The sequence below is a fragment of the Phaethon aethereus genome (assembly GCF_964289735.1).
Source record: "Phaethon aethereus genome assembly, chromosome: 3".
NCBI lineage: Eukaryota > Metazoa > Chordata > Aves > Phaethontiformes > Phaethontidae > Phaethon > Phaethon aethereus.
The window spans coordinates 874,200-892,025 of NC_138576.1; the positions used below are offsets into that span (position 1 = coordinate 874,200).

General features: G+C 49.3%; 2 protein-coding genes across 3 annotated transcripts in view; one reads left to right on the forward strand and one right to left on the reverse strand.

Moving 5' to 3' along the window:
• HADHA (hydroxyacyl-CoA dehydrogenase trifunctional multienzyme complex subunit alpha) overlaps positions 1-1,369 on the reverse strand; it is a gene marked incomplete at its 5' end in the record, with an annotated part of 28,237 nt that extends 26,868 nt beyond the window's left edge. Inside the window, one exon of the mRNA XM_081997234.1 lies at positions 1,282-1,369. Coding sequence (XP_081853360.1) covers positions 1,282-1,369 — 88 coding nt within the window. The remainder of the gene's footprint in view (positions 1-1,281) is intronic.
• Positions 1,370-3,452: 2,083 nt separating this feature from the next.
• Positions 3,453-17,392, forward strand: HADHB (hydroxyacyl-CoA dehydrogenase trifunctional multienzyme complex subunit beta; the record flags this gene model as incomplete). 2 transcript variants are annotated; one of them, XM_081997855.1, is made up of 15 exons in its annotated part: positions 3,453-3,519; positions 3,798-3,839; positions 5,461-5,560; positions 6,184-6,228; positions 7,491-7,590; positions 8,814-8,901; positions 9,498-9,685; positions 10,524-10,704; positions 11,689-11,810; positions 13,959-14,038; positions 14,127-14,174; positions 14,571-14,658; positions 15,836-15,910; positions 16,387-16,551; positions 17,357-17,392. In XM_081997855.1, the coding sequence occupies 15 exons, from the start codon at positions 3,453-3,455 to the stop codon at positions 17,390-17,392; spliced, it is 1,425 nt and encodes a 474-aa protein (XP_081853981.1). The 2 variants fall into 2 exon arrangements, with proteins under 2 accessions (XP_081853981.1, XP_081853982.1); XM_081997856.1 differs by having other exon boundaries at positions 5,464-5,560.
• Positions 17,393-17,826: the final 434 nt, after the last annotated feature.

Here is a 17,826-nt window from a genome sequence, read left to right on the forward strand (position 1 = left end):
ACTCACTCCAACACGGCACGTTAAGACAGGTATTAGGGTTAAACGAAACGCTGCTAGATTTTAGGTCAACATCGATACCAGACCTTTCAAAGTACAGAAGTAAGAACCAGTTTCCAATGCCTCTGAGCCTGGTCCTTCGGCCTTCCTAGGGCCACCTGGTGACTCCTGGCTTTAACACCTCTGTGAGGAAGTCCCACAACGCAGCACTGCAAACAGGCAGGAGCATGCTGAGGTGCTGCCTGGGTGGGCAGATCGCAAGGGAGCATTAGTCAACGGCTGAAGACACTTGCATACCAAAATAAAAACAAATCATGGGCACCCAGAGATGCTAACAGGCCTGGGGGAATTCACCCCACCCATGCGGGGACATCCCTTTCACCTGCATGCCTGGAGGACAGCCCTAGGATCCAGACATCCAAGGACATGGGAACAACCCCCCCAGGCACGGACCTACAGGCATCGGCGACATGCACACATGTAAGGAGACAAGGACACCCTCTCCCTGTGGATCAGCTCACGTGCCGAGGCCGGGCCTGCCTGCAGGGTCCGTCCCCTCGTGCAGGGTCACAGGGACCCCCCTCGAGCCATACATGGATTCCCCAAATGTGCCCATGTGCAAGGACACACGGACTGTGATGTGGCACGCAAAGGCTACTGGTGTGGGAGCATCTCCCCCGTGGGGGCACACCCACACCCACAAACCCCGTGGCCCCCCAGGGCATGGAGGCACAGACCCCTGCTCTTGGGAAACCTTGGGGCAGGGGGAGAGATAGAGGCATGGCAGGGATCCCTCTGCGTGATTCACAGGTCATGGGGACAACACTCTCGCGCGGGACACAAATACACGCAGGGAGAGGCTCCACCTCACAGCTCCCCCCAGGGGACCCGCAGACCACGAACGGCCCTCGCCCCGCTTCTGAGAGACCCTTCCCCGGTTGCACCCTGCTCCTCACAGCCCCCGCGCTAACACCCTCCCCCACACACCCCACCAACACCCTCACGCGTGGGCACACCGCTGGCTGCCCCTCACAGCCCCCCCGCCAAGTGCCATCCTCACGCTTGCCCCTCTCCCGCTCGCCTCAGTGCCGCCCCGTCCCTCGCCCGCCCACCCCACCTCCCAGTGCCACCCTCACGCGTGGGCACAGCGCCCGGGACACGCTTACGCGAGGATCCCCGACCCCGAGCGACCGCGCCCATTCCCCTGCCACCGCGCCTGCCTCCCATTCCCTCTCCCCCCCGGCGCAGGAGGCAGCAACCGCCGCCCCGGAGGCTCCGGCTCACCCGCGGGCGGCGGGCGGCAGGACGGGCTGTACTTGGCAGCGGCCGTGAAGCGCCCCAGGCTGCCGATAGCGCGCACCGCGGCCGCCATCTTTGCTGCGCGCGAGGTCGAATGAGGGAGAGGCCGCCCAGGGGCTTGGCCGCTCTGGCCCCGCCCGCCCCGCCCCGCCCCGCCCGTGGCTGCCCACAGTTCTGCCTGTTCATCCACCGCCACCACCTCCCGCCTGCCTCGCTTCTTTCCGCTCAGCGCGGGGAGTCAGACGTTTCTGATCCATACTGTGCGGGAAGAACGGGAGGGAAAGCGGGAGAGCCCGGGTAGGAGCTGCGAGGCGGGCGGCGTCCCTCAGGCGGAAGATTGGGCAGCCCGGCTGGGCGGAGCAGGCGCGGCGTCCTTCCTGAGTGGCGGCGCGGCGGGCGGCGGAGGAGGAGATACACGGGCGGAGGTACGCGGGCGGCTTGGGGGGGTCGGTGGGGTGGTCGGTCCGTCCTGGGTGGAAGCGGAAGGGTGACGGGAGGCAGTGAGTTGTGGTGTACGTGAGGGGTGTGTGCGTGGGGATGGCGTGTGTTGATAAATATTTTTTTGGGGGGAGGGATGTCTGGTGGGATGCGTGCGGCCCCATGAGTGCGTACCTGAGGGGGGGGGGGGGTTGCCCACATGCGTGGCGTGTGTGCGGCCGAGGGATGGGTGTGTAGTGGTTTTGGGCTGTGCGTGGGGTGAGAGGAGCGGGTGTGGGGGGTGTGTGGGGGTGAGAGAAGCCGGTGTGGGGGGTGTAGCTCGTGTAGTACACGGGGTGTGGAGCCTGTGAGTGCGTGTTTGGAAGGTGTTGTGGTGTGTGCAAGGGTCAGGGCTGTGGCGTGTGGAGAGAGGAAGGGGGGTAGGGGCTGTTGTGCTAGTGGGGCAGATGCTGCAGGAGCTTTGGCCAGGTCGATGGGTGTGCGTAAGGCTGGCTCGTTGGGGTGCCGGCGGAGCAGATGACTACTGAAAATGTGGGGGATAGTGTATGTTGGGGGGGAGGAGGTCGGTGGGTAACGTTGTGAGGAGAGCGTCTGTGCAGCATGCAGGCGTGGGTCTGGTTTGGGTACCTGGAGAGGAACTGTTTTGTCAGTTGGGCAGGAAAGATTTGGGGAAAAGTTTCAGTCAGGTGTGGGGAGGGAGCTTGGCACAGATGAAGAGCCCTTTTGCAGAGAGACAACACAGAGAAGGATGCTGGGGAGGAGGAGGTCTGTTTTCTGGACCTTTACCAACGTGAGGACCCTGGATTTGGTTTGTGGGATGCCAGCATAGCCGGAACGGGCCGGTGAATGAGGAACGCTGCATGGCATGTCACAGATGCGGAGCTGTGGGGTGCGAGATGTAAACGTGGAAGGGAGTGGCTGGCACCTTGTGCTGAGTTTTGAGAAGCTGTAGAGAGCTGCAGTACCTGAGCGGGCTGGGCTTGGGACTGCAGGTGTTTCTCTAACCCTCTAAAGAAAGTGTGTGTATTTGGGAGAGAAAGTGCTGTTACTCTGAACGCTAAAAGCGTGACAGGGTGAGGTGAATGCTGCTGTGAAGCAGCCAAAGAGCTGGAGCTGCTGGGACCCTTTGTTTTACCCAGGGCAATAAAAACTGCAGATGAGGATTTGCTTGTAGGGAAACCCTGTTTTCAAATGAGCTTATGGAAAGCTACAGAGGAGGTTTTTGGGCTAGCGGATGCCGTCTTGTTCTGCCCATGAGGTTACGCAAGGGAAGTTACTCAGGTCAGCATCAACAGTTAAAAAGAGGGATAGTGGCATGAAATTGTGCCAAGGAGAATGTATCAGGAGAGTCACGCTGGCAGCAAGATTGTCTGGGCGCCGGGACAATTTTCCAGTGGGGAAGTGGTGGAAGAGTTGTTGGGAGGGGAATTGAAAACTGCGCTGGCTGCTGTTAGTACAGCGCTGGGTCACTCGGGAGATGAGTATTCATTTACAGGAACGTTTGTAGGCCACAATCATAAGCCAGACTCCTCGTGTGTTAGATGCTGTTCAAAAAGTGTCATAGGAAGTAATTCTCTGTGCTGCCGCTCTTGGAGCGTCTTCTGTTTCTTCGCTTTTTTTGGCTCTGTGTGAAGCAGGTAGATCACTTACCTTGAAATTGTTCTGAATAGACCAGATTGGACTAATATTAGTCTTTCTGCACCTACCTAGATATCAAAATGAGTTCCATGCTGACCCATGCCATCAGAAACATCCCTGCTTCCTCAGCATGGGCTGCCAGGGTCTGTAAGTATCTTTACATTTATTAAAATCTTGAATTGGTAGGTCCTGAAGTTCTGTTTTAAGTGTTGGGTTTGGAATGGATGCTTGTGTCTGAATCTGTTCCATTGTCATCTAAAAAAGATTTCTTTTAAATAACTAATTCCACTGTTGCCATATTTGTCCCTTCCTACATCAGATGTGGGAGGAATCTCATGTTAACGGGTAATATGAACTGTGTCATTCAAAATGTTTTTAACATTTTAGGTTTGACAGACTGTATTTTTTTGTTTCTTGTTTTTTAGTTGCTCGATCGCTCAGCTGCTCTTCGCAGTTACAAGCCGCAGGTAAAGTAAAAACACCAGGAATCTCAGTAGTCTGTGCTATTGAAGACCATTTTTGAAGCTGCCTCCCTTTTCCAGAGTCTCATTGGACAGAAATCTCGGAAACGCAGTGCAGACAGCTTTAGTTTTCGAGTGCCCCTCAGAAGTTTGTGAACAAGTAAAACTATGGGCAAACCACTGTTTGCAGCAGAGTCCTTTCAACCTCTGCATGCCCCTCGCTCCCAGCAGCTATGCCCAATCCAGAGCTCACGTGTGCTCCATCGTCACCTGATAGACTGCTATTTCTAGAATCTAAACAGAGAGGCTGAGCTCAGGGTTTATAATCTGTCCGAGCATAACCAGATCACTTGCCCAGAGGGGAGGGGATTGTCCCTGACAAGGAGAAGCTTGTGGTATTAGCTCTGAAGTCCAGTGACACCAGTAAGAGGCTCAGGTCTTGGTGGAGCTGCTGAGCCTGTGCAGTTACATGGGTTTTTAGCTGTGGCCCTTACTGAGCGGTTGGGGTGATCTGGTGTTCTGGGATTTGTTGGGGGGAGTTGCTCAGGTGACTGTAATGCTCTGAGCTGCCTGGGTTTTGGAAACTGGCCTAGACAGCAGCTCCCCCTCGTCTCCTTGGCTTTGCGCAGAGCGCCTTGTATAACCCAAAAGCAGTGCTGGAGTTTGATCCTGCAACTTGCTTGAGCACAGTATTTAGCTAGATTTAATCTGCTTTTATGAGTCTTTGTCCTTTTCTGGCTTGTAAAGGAAGCTGCCCTGTGCTGCTGCATATGCTCGTTAAGATTTGCTGGCCTGATTGCATTAGGAAATTCTCATCACTCCAGAAGAGCTCTGACAGCAGCCTGTTGAATGACACTGTATTGTGACATGCTTTGTCTTGAACCTGAGATGCTCTGACATCTTACAGAGAAGTAGCAAATCACCCACAGTAACTATATGCCAGGTTGGACACGGCTTTGAGCAACCTGCTGTGGTGGAAGGTGTCCCTGCCCATGGTAGGGGGGTTGGAACTAGATGATCTTTAAGGTCTCTTCCAACCCAAACCATTCCGTGATTCTATGATACGCACTCTTTTTGCTGCTGCTTTCCTGTGGGAGTGCAAGTTACCTGGCTTCTTGAACTGTGTTTTGATTTACTCTGAATTGTCTCACCTTTACTGCGCAGTAAGAGCACATACATAGGCAGTTGGGTGGAAGGTGGGTTGCTGTTTGCAGTCCTTGCTGCTCCCCAAGTGAGAGACCGTATGAGATCTTCCTCAGGCTTTGAATTTGCTCTGCCTCATTCATATTCTAAGCTGTGCAGCAGTTTTAGAGGTGTCTCTTCCTTCAGTGTTCTTGTCAGTGGTAGCAGGGACTGGGAATTATGTGGCTTTATTCTCAGCTGTGCTGTCACCTCAGTGGAGCTGTAGATGAATCTCTGCTAATGGGAGAAGTACAGAGTTGTTAAATCATTTTTCACAGATCACATAATTAACCAAACAGAGACAAGATTACAGTCCAGGTGTCCTACCTACTCTGCTTTTGACTTAGGCCCCAAAACAGAACAATTTTTTTAGTTTTCTAGCACTTTTAACAGAATTTTACTTTAAGCTTGCTGGTATTTTTGTTAATAGTCACTCCTCTCTTAGCAGTCCAGCCTAAGAGTAAGAAGACCTTAGCCAAAAGTGGTGTGAAGAATATCGTTGTGGTAGAGGGCGTCCGTATTCCATTTTTGCAGTCTGGCACCTCGTAAGTATAAAATAACAAAAAAATACATGCTGACTTGATTAATAGAATCTTTCTGTGAACAGAAAGTTGTCTTACTTGTTCCTCTTAATGTAGTTATTCTGATGCCTAAAAGTACTGAAATGGCCAGGAGTTAGACTGCTACAGTTATTCCAGCTTACCTAATGAAAAAATGTGGTTTGAAGAAGATTGCCCGTGTATATGAATTCTGGGAAGAATGAGGATTTATGCTGCACATCTAGAGGAAGCTCTTGGTGAATGTATAGCAGATAAAGCAAAGAGTTTCACAAACTAGCAGGACAGGTGCAGAGAATCTGCTGTAGACTCTTCTTGCTAGCACCAAATTCACAGCTGAATTAGGACCAGAGCTAACTCTCAGCATGGGTAGGGGATTTTTTATTCTGTAACTGCTGCTTTTCAGTGTTTTCAGTACAAGGGTTGTGTGCTGACCTATACACAGATAGTCTTCACAGCCTGGGGTATGAAATGTTTGCTGATAAATGCAGCAGAGCATTTCTGGTATGTCACCAGTTCTTTGTTGCCGATGTGTTCTTACAGCAGTGAAGTGGACATCTGTATTGGTTTCTGACACTCCTAAGATTCTGCCTCTCTTCTTTAACTTCCAGGTATGCGGATCTCATGCCACATGACTTAGCAAGAGCAGCACTGCAGTAAGTAAACTGAATACTAAAGGGCCCAGAAAACTCATTGAACTGCTGAGTGTTGGTATGGTGGCTTCAACAGATTTGAAAGCCAAGGCTCTAGCTTTGTCTCTGAACGATACGATCCAGGTGCTTCATTTTTCATGGTCTGCCACCACCTTAGTAGGTGGCTTTAGCAGTTGGATTGTTACAAAGAGGTGGCATACTCGTACTGCTTGACAAATTTTAGTCAACAAAAACTGATATTTGGTTAAAACAAATTTTAGTTTAATCAAAACTACTGACTGTAGTTTTCTAAATACAGACATGGTAGCTACCGGTGAGGTGTGCTTACAATTCATGGGGGAAAAACAATCTGGGCAATACAGAGAAAACTATGTGGCAACAAGAATAGCAAGCTAATTCTGTCATCTTGCCTGTCCCTTCTGTTCTGCGGTGATTTGACAAAAGCTGGAGGTCATTAGCAGTGTGTTTGTTTTGCTGAGAAGCAGGGCAAAGTGCTGTTGAAAAGAGAGGCTTTACTGGGGGGGAAGGAGATTTCAAGGCTCGAGGAAAGGTTGTGAGGTTGAGTACAGTCATGCCAAAACTGAATACCATGTTTAGCCGAAACAGGCTAATTTGGTTGTCAGGTGGTGTGTTAGTGGTGCGTGAGGGCTGTGTCCTGGATGGGGAGGGGGTTTTAGTGTGCTGCGGAAGAGAAGTTCTGGATTGAGGTGCCTTTAGTTTCATTTTTATTTGGTGCTTTGTAGTGCATGGAACTACATTTGAACCCCAGTGGCCTTAATCACTGCCTGCAATGGGATTTGCTCTGGTGGCCTGATGTTTTCTAATGAACTGTCAAAACACAGTGCTGCTGTTCTGTGTGTCTTTCTTAAAGTTTTACACGTTCCTACACTGAAGGTAATTGGCTTTGTTATCTCTTAAGGCCCTCTTCCTTTAATTTTGATGTCAGAATACTCCAAATTGGGGAAGAGACTAACAACCGTTTCGGGGGGTGAGGTGTGTGTGGGGATGTCAAGTAGTTGCTTCCATGAAACTATGTAATAATTTATAGTGGTATGATCGCCATGATTATTTGCAGCCCGTAGTCAATGACACTTTTCATTAAGTATGTGAATGCACACAAGATTTCTTCTGAACTAGGAGCGGAAGGTGTGGCTCCATTGGTGCCTTGTTCTCCAGCCAAGCTGGTAGAAAGAGGATGTTTGAGGACTGTCACAAGGTTATTGCTTACATGGTGCAAATTCTGTTTGTTTTGATCTTCTCCTTAGGGGGTTGCTGAACCGGACCAGTGTCCCCAGGGATGTTGTCGATTACATTGTTTATGGCACAGTTATCCAGGAGGTGAAAACGAGTAATGTCGCCAGAGAGGTAGGTTGCGTGCAGCATTTCCCCTCTGAGTCTGATTTCTGCAACTAGTATGAAGATGACAAACACTTGCAAAATAAATAAAAAATTCCAGTATTATGGTTCATTTAAACGTGGTTTGAGAGTATGAACTAGTTGTGCTGTATTGTCTGTAAAATAACTGTATGGGATTCTGCCTCCTGTTGAAATCTGCCATAGATCAAGTGCATTTTAATGCTGTGGAGCCTCTGCTTGATTCTTTCCTGAAAGGGAAGCTTTTATCACTCAGCTCTTGACTACCAGTTGGCCTTACATGCTGGCTTGTCCGAAGTACTTGAGAGGACCAGAGTATGCTGTGATAGAGTGCTTTACTGTGGTATTTATTTATTTTAGTTGGCTTTTGAATGATTTTAATTGGAGTAGCTTAGCTGCCCTTTTTTCTGGCAGTCAGAAAACACAATACCGTATTATACACAGAAAGAAGCTGGTCCACTGCAGTAGTGTTACAGAGGTGGCAGGAGAATTTCTGTAACCTGGACCCTCTGGCTGCTGTTCTCTGCAACTGGGCAGAACCATGACGTAACCTGGGCTGGAAAGACTGGAGAGGTTATGAGGCTCTCCAGTTCCATCGGCAGTTTTAGCCTTGTATATGCAAATACTTGCTTTGGTCACCTGCCAGTCAGATGAGGCTGTGGTATAATTTTAACTTGGGAACAGCTGTTGAACTTTAAACTAGTTGGCCACGTCTCAACTAGGGAAGGTCTTGCTGTGAGCTGTTCTCCCGCGATGGGAGGCCGTCCTCTCAGCTGGGTCAAATGAGACGCTGCTTTCTGAAACTGCAGGAAATGTTTTCTGTTCTGTGTAAAGCAAGTCGCAGTGCCTTGTACTGAGGGGTTTCAATTCCTTTCACATGCTGCCTTTGCAATTAAGGTGAAGCAAAGATGATGCCAAGTAGTTGGAAGCTCTTTTGAAATTTTGAGGTGTGTGATTAGTTTGTCCCTTTATTGATGGGGCACCAGTGACTGTCTGCATAACCCGATTGAGCGCCCTGGCAGCTGGGCAGCTGCCTGCTCCTCCTGTTCCCAGAGTCTGGGAAGGAGAAGAGCTGCTGCAGTAATAGGCTCAATGAAAACTCGATGTACTTGTTTTCAGCTTGGTTTGCAAAGGTATGTTGCTGGGCAGAAGGTAGCTCAGACCCCGTGGAGCAAAAGGTATAGGTTTTAACAGTCATTCTTTCTTGCTCATAGGCTGCCTTGGGAGCAGGTTTCTCTGACAAAACTCCAGCCCATACAGTCACCATGGCTTGCATTTCTTCAAACCAGGCTATGACCACAGGTATGTTGGCTGGAAGAACAAGCTGTGGGTTTGAGACTGAGCTTAGCAACTCTTCTACATCCCTCGTCTAACTTGCACTGCTTAGTGAATACTAGTAAGCATCTGAAGAAGTTCTGGAATGGAAGGGAAGTTTTTGAACCAAGAAAACATAATACGAATCGAGTGTCTGCTGTAGACCTGCCAGCAGCTGGACACCCTGTGCATTTAGCGGTAGTCTCTGCTCAGTGTCCATGTTAGCTTGGGAGGTAAAGACTACATCTTCATACGGATGTTGCTGCCTTTCAGGCTATTTTCATCTTTGACATAGCCCAAAAAGAGCAAAAAAAAGTCAAGACCCAGTTACTGTCCTGAATCACTGGGGATATTCTCCCAACTGTTGTGTGTGGCAAAGAGAGGTGGAAGCAAAGTTACAAAACTAGTATGATTCAGAAAACGTCTGTTCAACCTGCTCAGTCCCTGTTAAGCAGGTGTTGTATAACTCGGGCAAAGCCAGAGGCTGGAGAAGGAAATAAAATGTAGTCGTATCCAAGGCACGGATGGGGTAAGTGTCGTGTCTCCCCGCAGCTCTCACAGGGAAACTCTGTCTCGTTCTGCAGGCGTGGGTATGATTGCGGCTGGACAGTGCGATGTCGTCGTAGCTGGGGGTGTGGAGTTAATGTCAGATGTTCCCATTCGTCACAGTAGGAAGATGAGGAAGACTATGCTGACTCTTAACCGAGCCAAGACCTTGGGCCAAAAGCTCTCCCTGATTTCCAAAATTCGCCCTGACTACTTTACTCCCGAGGTAATTTTTTCCCAAGCATTTAGATATTTAAGCTAAACTGTTTTATAAGGAGGTGTAAAACAAGTTGGCTTAGGTAATTTTCTTGGCCTCCATGGAGACAATTTAAAAGGGGAGAGCTGGCTCCTTGTGGCTCACCTTTATTGGATCCCTGTCCCGTGCTTTCAGTTAAAACTCTAGTTGATTCATGCCTGTTGTGGTATTCGTGACTCTCTGCTTTGTTTTCTTACATGTTGGTCTTCAGTAAATCTAACTTATTTCAAAACGTCTCTTTCCTTCTGCAACTGTGCTGGAGACTACAAAGTAGAATTTTTTTATTCCATCAGTATAAAACTTACACAAGGGTCCTAAAGGGTCAAAAGAATTTTTGTTCCTTACATAATAGAAGTAAGGTGCTTAATATCAGAGAGGAGCATCCTCAGTATATTAATGTAATCATTGTTTGATTAATGCATCTTAAATTTGCCTTGTGATTACTGCTGCTGGCCAAATCCTGCCAGGTGCTGAACATGTTCAGCTCCCATGTTTGGGCCCTGGTGACAATCGGCAATCTGCTGGTTAATGTCAGGAGTCTGCCGTAGAGAGAGCCACTCCTCTGTCCTGGAGGTCTCCAATTTTTTTAAAAATCTTTGCAAGTGATGCTTCCTCTAATATGTTTGACCAAGTCACTTCTGGTATGGTTACCATGTGTGAATCACATAGCTCTGCTGTTAACTGCGCTACTTAATACACGGAAAGGCCTCACCGGCTGACTGCGCAGGGCTTAACCAACTTCTGAACTTTTTGTAACTGCCCAGGGACAGGGATTTATGTGTGCTGACTTCGTTTTTCTGTTTTGTAGCTCCCAGCCGTGGCAGAGTTCTCCACCAGCGAGACTATGGGGCACTCTGCCGATCGCTTGGCTGCTGCCTTTGCAGTTTCCCGTTTGGAGCAAGATGAGTATGCCCTCCGCTCACACACACTAGCCAAGAAAGCCCAGGACGGAGGCTTGCTACTCGATGTGGTACCCTTCAAAGTTCCAGGTAAAAGTGCATGTGTTTCTTTGAATGTTTTCTTTGAAATGCCATCTGTTTCTCCCTGGAGAACTCCTGACAGAGGAACATGTTTCTAAACATGCATATCTTAAATATCTAAACATATCCTTACATATCTATTGTTGTACCCACCTCATATCCTTGCTAGTGTGGTGACAGAGCAAGGAAAATCAGGACAGTTGGACCAAGGATCCCTCTGTTCTTTCAGTCTGGGAAGAGAACCCATCTTTATACCCCAAGCTATTAACAACAAATAGAAAGCCTAACAAAATCCCGGTCTGATAGATCAGGAAGAGCTGAAATGTGTTCCATTTGGCAGACTCCAGTCATTGCTCAGAAATGAAGCAGTTTGGGGAGAAACGTTAAGCTGTCCTTTCTGTGGCCTGATTTCCACCCCCATCAGCCCATGGGCACGCTTTGGTGTAATACCTATTCATCTGGGGGACTTTTACTCTGTAGTTTCCTAGAGAGACTTTACTTTTGTAGATCCATGGTTACATATGGTCTTTGTACTAAAATTGGTACTTTTTGTTAACTGGCTTATTGAAGCAGTTGGTATAGTTGAAGATGCATATATTTGGCTCTTCCCAGTGCTCTTACTTCCTCAAAACTTGACACATAAATGTATACTGATTCAGGCCCAGTTCTCCAATTTATGCTTTATAGTCTGAATTTAAATTTTTTTACCAACTGGGTTTTCCATGTGGTAATTTTTTCTTAAAATAAATAGATTGTGGCTCTTCATCTTTGCAGTCTTCAGAGAGGAAGGGAGTTGGTTCAATTTTGAAGTGCTATTTTTCAGCTGTGTTAAATATCCTGATGCCATGAATGGCTTTTCCCTTTTTTCCTCCTCTCACTTGTCATAAAAAGCACAGTTTTCTCATCTCTGCCCCGCCCCCCCCGGACTCCTGATGTGCAAATTCATGTATGTTGCTGACTTCCGTAGTTTAAATATGCTTTTTTCATCAACAGGCAAAGATACAGTTACCAAAGATAATGGGATCCGTCCTTCCTCAATGGAGCAGATGGGCAAGCTGAAGCCCGCTTTTGTCAAGCCGTACGGAACTGTCACAGCTGCCAACTCCTCCTTCCTGGTAATGCACGTTCCCAGCACTGTGTGAGCCAGAGGGAAAGACTGCCCAGTTTACCCTCTGCCTCCCATAGGCGTGTAAATCATAGACTCACAGCAGGGTTTGGGTGGGAAGGGGCCGTCAGAGGCCATCTAGTCCCACCCCTGCAGTGAGCAGGGACATCTTCACCCCGAGCAGGTTGCTCAGAGCCCCGTCCAGCCTGACCTGGGCTGTTTCCAGGGATGGGGCATCCACCACCTCTCTGGGCAACCTGGGCCAGGGCTTCACCACCCTCCTTGTCAAAAATGTCTTCCTTGGATCCAGTCTGAATCTCCCCTCTTTTAGTTTAAAACCGTCACCCCTTGTCCTGTGGCTACAGGCCCTGCTGAACAGTCTGTCTCCATCTTTCTCCTCAGCCCCTCCAAGCCCTGGCAGCTGCACTAAGGTCTCCCCGGAGCCTTCTCTGCTCCAGGCTGAGACCCCCAGCTCTCCCAGCCTGTCCTCCCAGCAGAGCTGTTCCAGCCCTCGGAGCATCGCTGGGGCCTCCTCTGGCCCCGCTCCAGCAGGTCCATGTCTCTCCTGTGCCGAGGGCTCCAGAGCTGGACGCAGCACTGCAGGGGGGTCTCCCCAGAGCAGGGCAGAGGGGCAGAATCCCCTCCCTCGCCCTGCTGGCCACGCGGCTTTGGGGCCAGCCCGGGACACGGGTGGCTTCTGGGCTGCGAGCGCACATTGCCGGCTCCTGTCCAGCTTTTCACCCACCGGGACCCCCAAGTCCTTCTCCATGGGGCTGGTCTCCATCCCTTCACCCCCAGCCTGTGGTGATACTGGGGACTGCCCCGACCCAGGGGCAGGACCCTGCACTTGGCCTTGTGGAACCTCATGAGGTTCACATGGCCCCATTCCTCAAGCTTGTCCAGGTCAGGCAGTCTGGTATAATCTGTGGGAATGAGTTGTCTCCTTTGTGATACCACCTGCTTTTGGATTTTCCAAGGGTAACTTTGGACTGTATTATCTGGTCAGCCTGGGTACTGGATTGTTTAATTTTTAAAATGAGAGCTAAACCCCTAAAGATTTGGTCTGTCATACCAGTGTGCTCTTCAAGAGGCAGCAACAGAGAAGCACAGAGGGTTGATCATTCAAAGGCACGTGTAGAAATTCTGTCCCGGGATGGGATTGATCACGTTGTAAATCTAGAAGTTAGGACTAAAACTACTAACTTGTCACTTTAAGGTTTACCCTGTAATCCACAGGGGGGGAAGGAGAGATTTCTCTAGCACATCTACGAGGAGCTGTCTTCTGCATGTGCTCCTTTTTCTCTCTCGGTGCTTTTAAAGGAAGGGTTTTTTTTAGATGCTGAAGTCTAAGGTAGTTGTGTAAATCAGGTGAGGTGTATCTGAACCGCAGTTCCTGAGGCTCAGTAGAAGGTGATTGTCACTGAAAGTCTCCTGCAGAGGGCTCGAGGTGACTGTCATGTTGCTGCATGGAGCCCTGACAGGGCTTGTGTGTTTAAAAGGCTGTTTCACAGTTTGTGACAAGCACTTCAAAGGAGGCAAGTAATTACTGCTGGGGCTCTTTCAGCAGCAATGATATTTACTCCTTAGCATTTTTGGGGACTTACAAAGCCTGGTCATGCCACAGCTGTGGTGTTAGGAACAGTTGAAACCCTGCTGGTAGGCTGTCTGCTGCAGATCTGTAGGCCAGCTTGTGCTATTATCCAAGAAATAAGTGATGATGTGGCAGGGCCATGATGTTCATTTTTGCAGTGTGGTGAGCCTGTGGCTTGTCATCCCAGAATTATAATCAGTTTTGGGATGGAGTTGAGCGGATGGGTGAGTGTTTGGGGTAACCAGCTTGTCCTCAGGACTGGCAGGGCAGTTAGGCGCCTCTGTCCTGTTTGAAAGCAGAGGGAGTGGTGGGTCTGGACTGTAAGGACGTTCTTCAGCAGTGTGTGTGCTAACGTTGTCGTTCGGAGATCATCCATCCATCAGCTCAGTCATGCAGACTTGTTCTTTGTCCAATGTCATGGGTGCGGGGGAATGTCCTAGAAGCTGTGGTTATATTTGGGTCCTCTCTGACCAGCCGCTCTGCAGGGGGGCTGCCAGGCTGGTTTTGTGGGCAGGGTGCGCCTGCTCTTCAGGCAGTGCCCTCACTGGGTTCGTCTGCCCGTTTCAGACAGATGGTGCTTCGGCAATTCTGCTCATGTCGGAGGAGAAGGCTCTGGCCATGGGATACAAACCGAAGGCTTACCTGAGGTAAAAAGGGACTGCTGTACGTGGCCTCTGAAGTCTGCTCTCGCTTCCTTCTTCTCTTTCTGTTACTAATAGCATTTCTCCTGTGCAGGGACTTTGTGTATGTGTCCCAGGATCCAAAGGACCAACTGCTACTGGGGTAGGTGGCGATGATCAGGAGCATCCCCCACAGTCCGTAATAGCACAGCAGCCTTGACTTGCCATTACATGTTTTGGTTTTTTAGGAAGTATCTCATGAGATATTACATCTCTTCAGGCCTTCTCGCAAAGGTGCGAGAGCCAGTGTGAGGTGTGACTCAGCACAGGGAGGTGGCTAATGTGGGAGAGCAGCTGGGGCAGAAATACCCTGATTTTCTGGGGGGCATCTCGGTGTGTTGGTACTAGCAGTAGCTACTTGGGGTTATGTTTCAGCTGGAGTGGGACAGGCAGAGAGCTGTGCCGCGCACCCTAGAGAGAAGGAGCACTGTAGAAAAAGGGGATGATGATGTGAGGAAACGTATTCATGCAAGACTTCTGTTTCTTAACTTTTCTTCAGTCCAACGTATGCTACTCCCAAAGTGCTCGAGAAGGCTGGTCTGACCATGGCTGATATCGATGTGTTTGAGTTCCATGAAGCTTTTGCTGTAAGTACTCTGAACACTAAGGATGCCTCTAACTGTAAAATGCCATTCTGTAGCAGTCTTGTTTTTGTGTTGCTGAAAGCTCTTTGTTAAGACCTTCACTCAATGTAGATAGGTGTAATTCTACATCTGTGTCTAAATATAAGTACTGTATATATTTTAAATATAACATTTTTACATTGACACAATCGATGCTCAGAGTGGCTTATGTTGCTTGAAGTCACCAAAGGAATACAGATTCTTCTAAAATAATACATTAAAAAATAATCTTGGTTTCCCAAGACCTCTGCACATCATTTACTAATTGGGTTGGGGTTATGTGTTGCTATGGTGAGGTGGCCTGTTAATTGGACAGCACCTTTTTCTAGCTAAGGTTGAGCTAATGTTGATTAACAGGGCTGATCCTGTAAAACTCCTTTTTCAGTTAGAATCACAGAAGGGTTTGGGTGGGAAGGGGCTGTTAGAGGCCATCCAGTCCAACCCCCTGCAGTGAGGAGGGACATCTTCAGCGAGAGCAGGTTGCTCAGAGCCCCGTCCAGCCTGACCTGGGCTGTTTCCAGGGATGGGGCATCCACCACCTCTCTGGGCAACCTGGGCCAGGGGTTCACCACCCTTGTGGTGAAACATTTCTTCCTTGTATGTGGCCTAAATCTCCCCTCTTTTAGTTTAAAACCATTACCCCTTGTCATAGAATCCTAGAATCATTAAGGTTGAAAAAAACCTCTAAGATCACCAGGTTCAAGCATTAACCCAACATCCCCATGCCCACTAAATCATGTCCCAAAGTGCCATGTCTACATGTTTTTTGAACACCTCCAGGGACGGTGACTCCACCACCTCCCTGGGCAGCGTGTTCCAATGCGTGACCACTCTCTTAGGACAGAAATTTTTCCTAATCTCCAATCTAACCCTCCCCTGGCACAACTTGAGGCCATTTCCTCTCGTCCTATCGCTGGTTACTTGGGAGAAGAGACCAACACCCATCTCACCACAATCCACTTTCAGGCAGTTGTAGACGAGCGATAAGGTCTCTCCTCAGACTGTCCTATTGCAACAAGCCCTGCTAAATACAGTTGGCTGTAGCTGGTCTCAAGATATCTCTTGTTTGCCAGCGGCGTCCGTAGGCTTTCCTTGAAGTCTTGCGTTATCCTTGCTAACATCGCCCTCCCCACCTTTGCAGGGGCAGATACTGGCTAACTTGAAAGCTATGGATTCAGACTGGTTTGCACAAAACTACATGGGCAGAAAGTCAAAGGTAAGACACAGTCAGGACGCTTTTATCTTTAGTTGAACTTCAGGATGGATTGAATTCCTCGTTGCAGCAGGGCATGCAGGTGCTGCAAAGCAGGATTTCTGTTACATTCTGTAAGGAGAAGCAATGTTTCTTGAACTCTGGGTCAGCAAATCCCAGTATGAGCAGTTTCTTTGGGAACGATGGCACTCCCGTTGTCAGCAGGAGGTGGAGATGTAGAGCCATAACAGTAATTGTTGGAGAGGAAGGAATTAAAAACAGTGGGAGGGGTTCAGTCCTCCTGCATGCCTTCTGTCAACTCAGGGTATCGCTGTCTAGCTGCAGGGGAAGCGGTAAAGCCTTTGGCAGAGTTCTGTGCTGTCATCAGGCACTTGTACGTGCCAAAGAACGCTTTACAGCGGTCTAGGCTGGCCACGTAGGTTTGGTGGTATGGTCAGGCCAGTATCCTTCCAGACGGGTGACTCTGTGTGTTCTTGCAGGTCGGAGCCCCTCCTCTGGAGAAGTTCAATAACTGGGGCGGCTCCCTCTCGCTGGGACATCCTTTCGGTGCCACTGGCTGCCGTCTAGTAATTACTGCTGCCCACAGATTGAAGAAGGAGGGAGGACAATATGGCCTGGTTGCTGCGTGTGCTGCAGGAGGGCAGGTAATGATGCTGTATGGCTCTGGAGAGGGGCAGTAATTACATTTCTGCTCCTGTTGGTGCTATCAAATCCTGCCCAGTTACATCAGGTGTGAGGGCACCGCTGACGTCCCGTGGCACTGGGTGTTGAGAACACCTTCCGGCTCGGCTGGCTGCCTCCTTATCGCAGCTCAGTTCAGCGAGCTCCCTCTGCCCCGTCCGCTTTAGAGACTCCCCAGCCTGTCTCCGAATCATCCCTGGGCAATGGTGACCGAAGCCCGTTGCTGCCTAAATGATACAAAAGAGGAGGAGAGATTTCTGCCATGTTCCAAGGGTTTCATTTGGTGACTCAAAGACTTCCCAAATTGTGGTTTGTGAGCATCATTCTTCTAATCTTGGGAAGAAAGATCTTTACAAGAAAAGTGGCGGGGAGACTCTTCCTACAACTCTTGAGGCTGTGGATGGGAGCCCTGGTTCAGGTTGCAGTGACTGGTGGCAGCTCTGTGGGGACCTGGCATGGTTGGCCCTCTCTAACCTGAGGGCACTGGCCCTAGTGCTGCCTCCACCCTGAATTCCTAGTTTATCCCTCAGGAGAGCCTGATGGGTTGGTCAGGGTGGACGCTGGTGCCTTGGCCAACTTGAAGCCCATCCGTGCTGTCCCGAAGCCACCAAACCACTGTCTGCAGAACCCTCTTGCTGAATCATCTCTGGATTTTCATCTCCCCATTTATTTTAAGACTGTCAGGAGATGGGCAGCCCTTACTGACTGCGTGTCTGTAATAATTGGACCTTTTGGTGATGGTTCTCTCTCTCTTTTTCTCTCCTTCAGGGGCACGCGATGATAGTGGAACTTTACCCTCAGTAACGGGACACGGGACTGCTGAGTGGATATTCGGATGTCCTGTCCCTGGCAATGCCATTTCAATGCACTAATAAAAACATACATACAATCCTTCTCAGAAGGGATTTTTGGTGGCCTTTGTAAATACCTTTTAGCAACTCAGCTGGTAATATTCAACTAATGAACGTGTTCTAAGAAATATTCCAATTCCAGGAGAGTAAAAGTTCATGTGGCTCTTGGTCTCTCCAAGATCCTTGTAACCCATCTGATTTCTACCGTACCTCTGCAATAAGTAAGGTTTCTCCCCACCCAGTGGAGAAGAATGATTCCAGAGCTATGTACAGAGAATTAGGTTTGGAGAGAAGGAGAACGTAAAGTACTTGGAGGTCGGTGGGCTGAGATGTGAGTTCATGTGTCCTTGTAAGGAGTAACAACCATTTTCAGAAACGGGTTCAAAT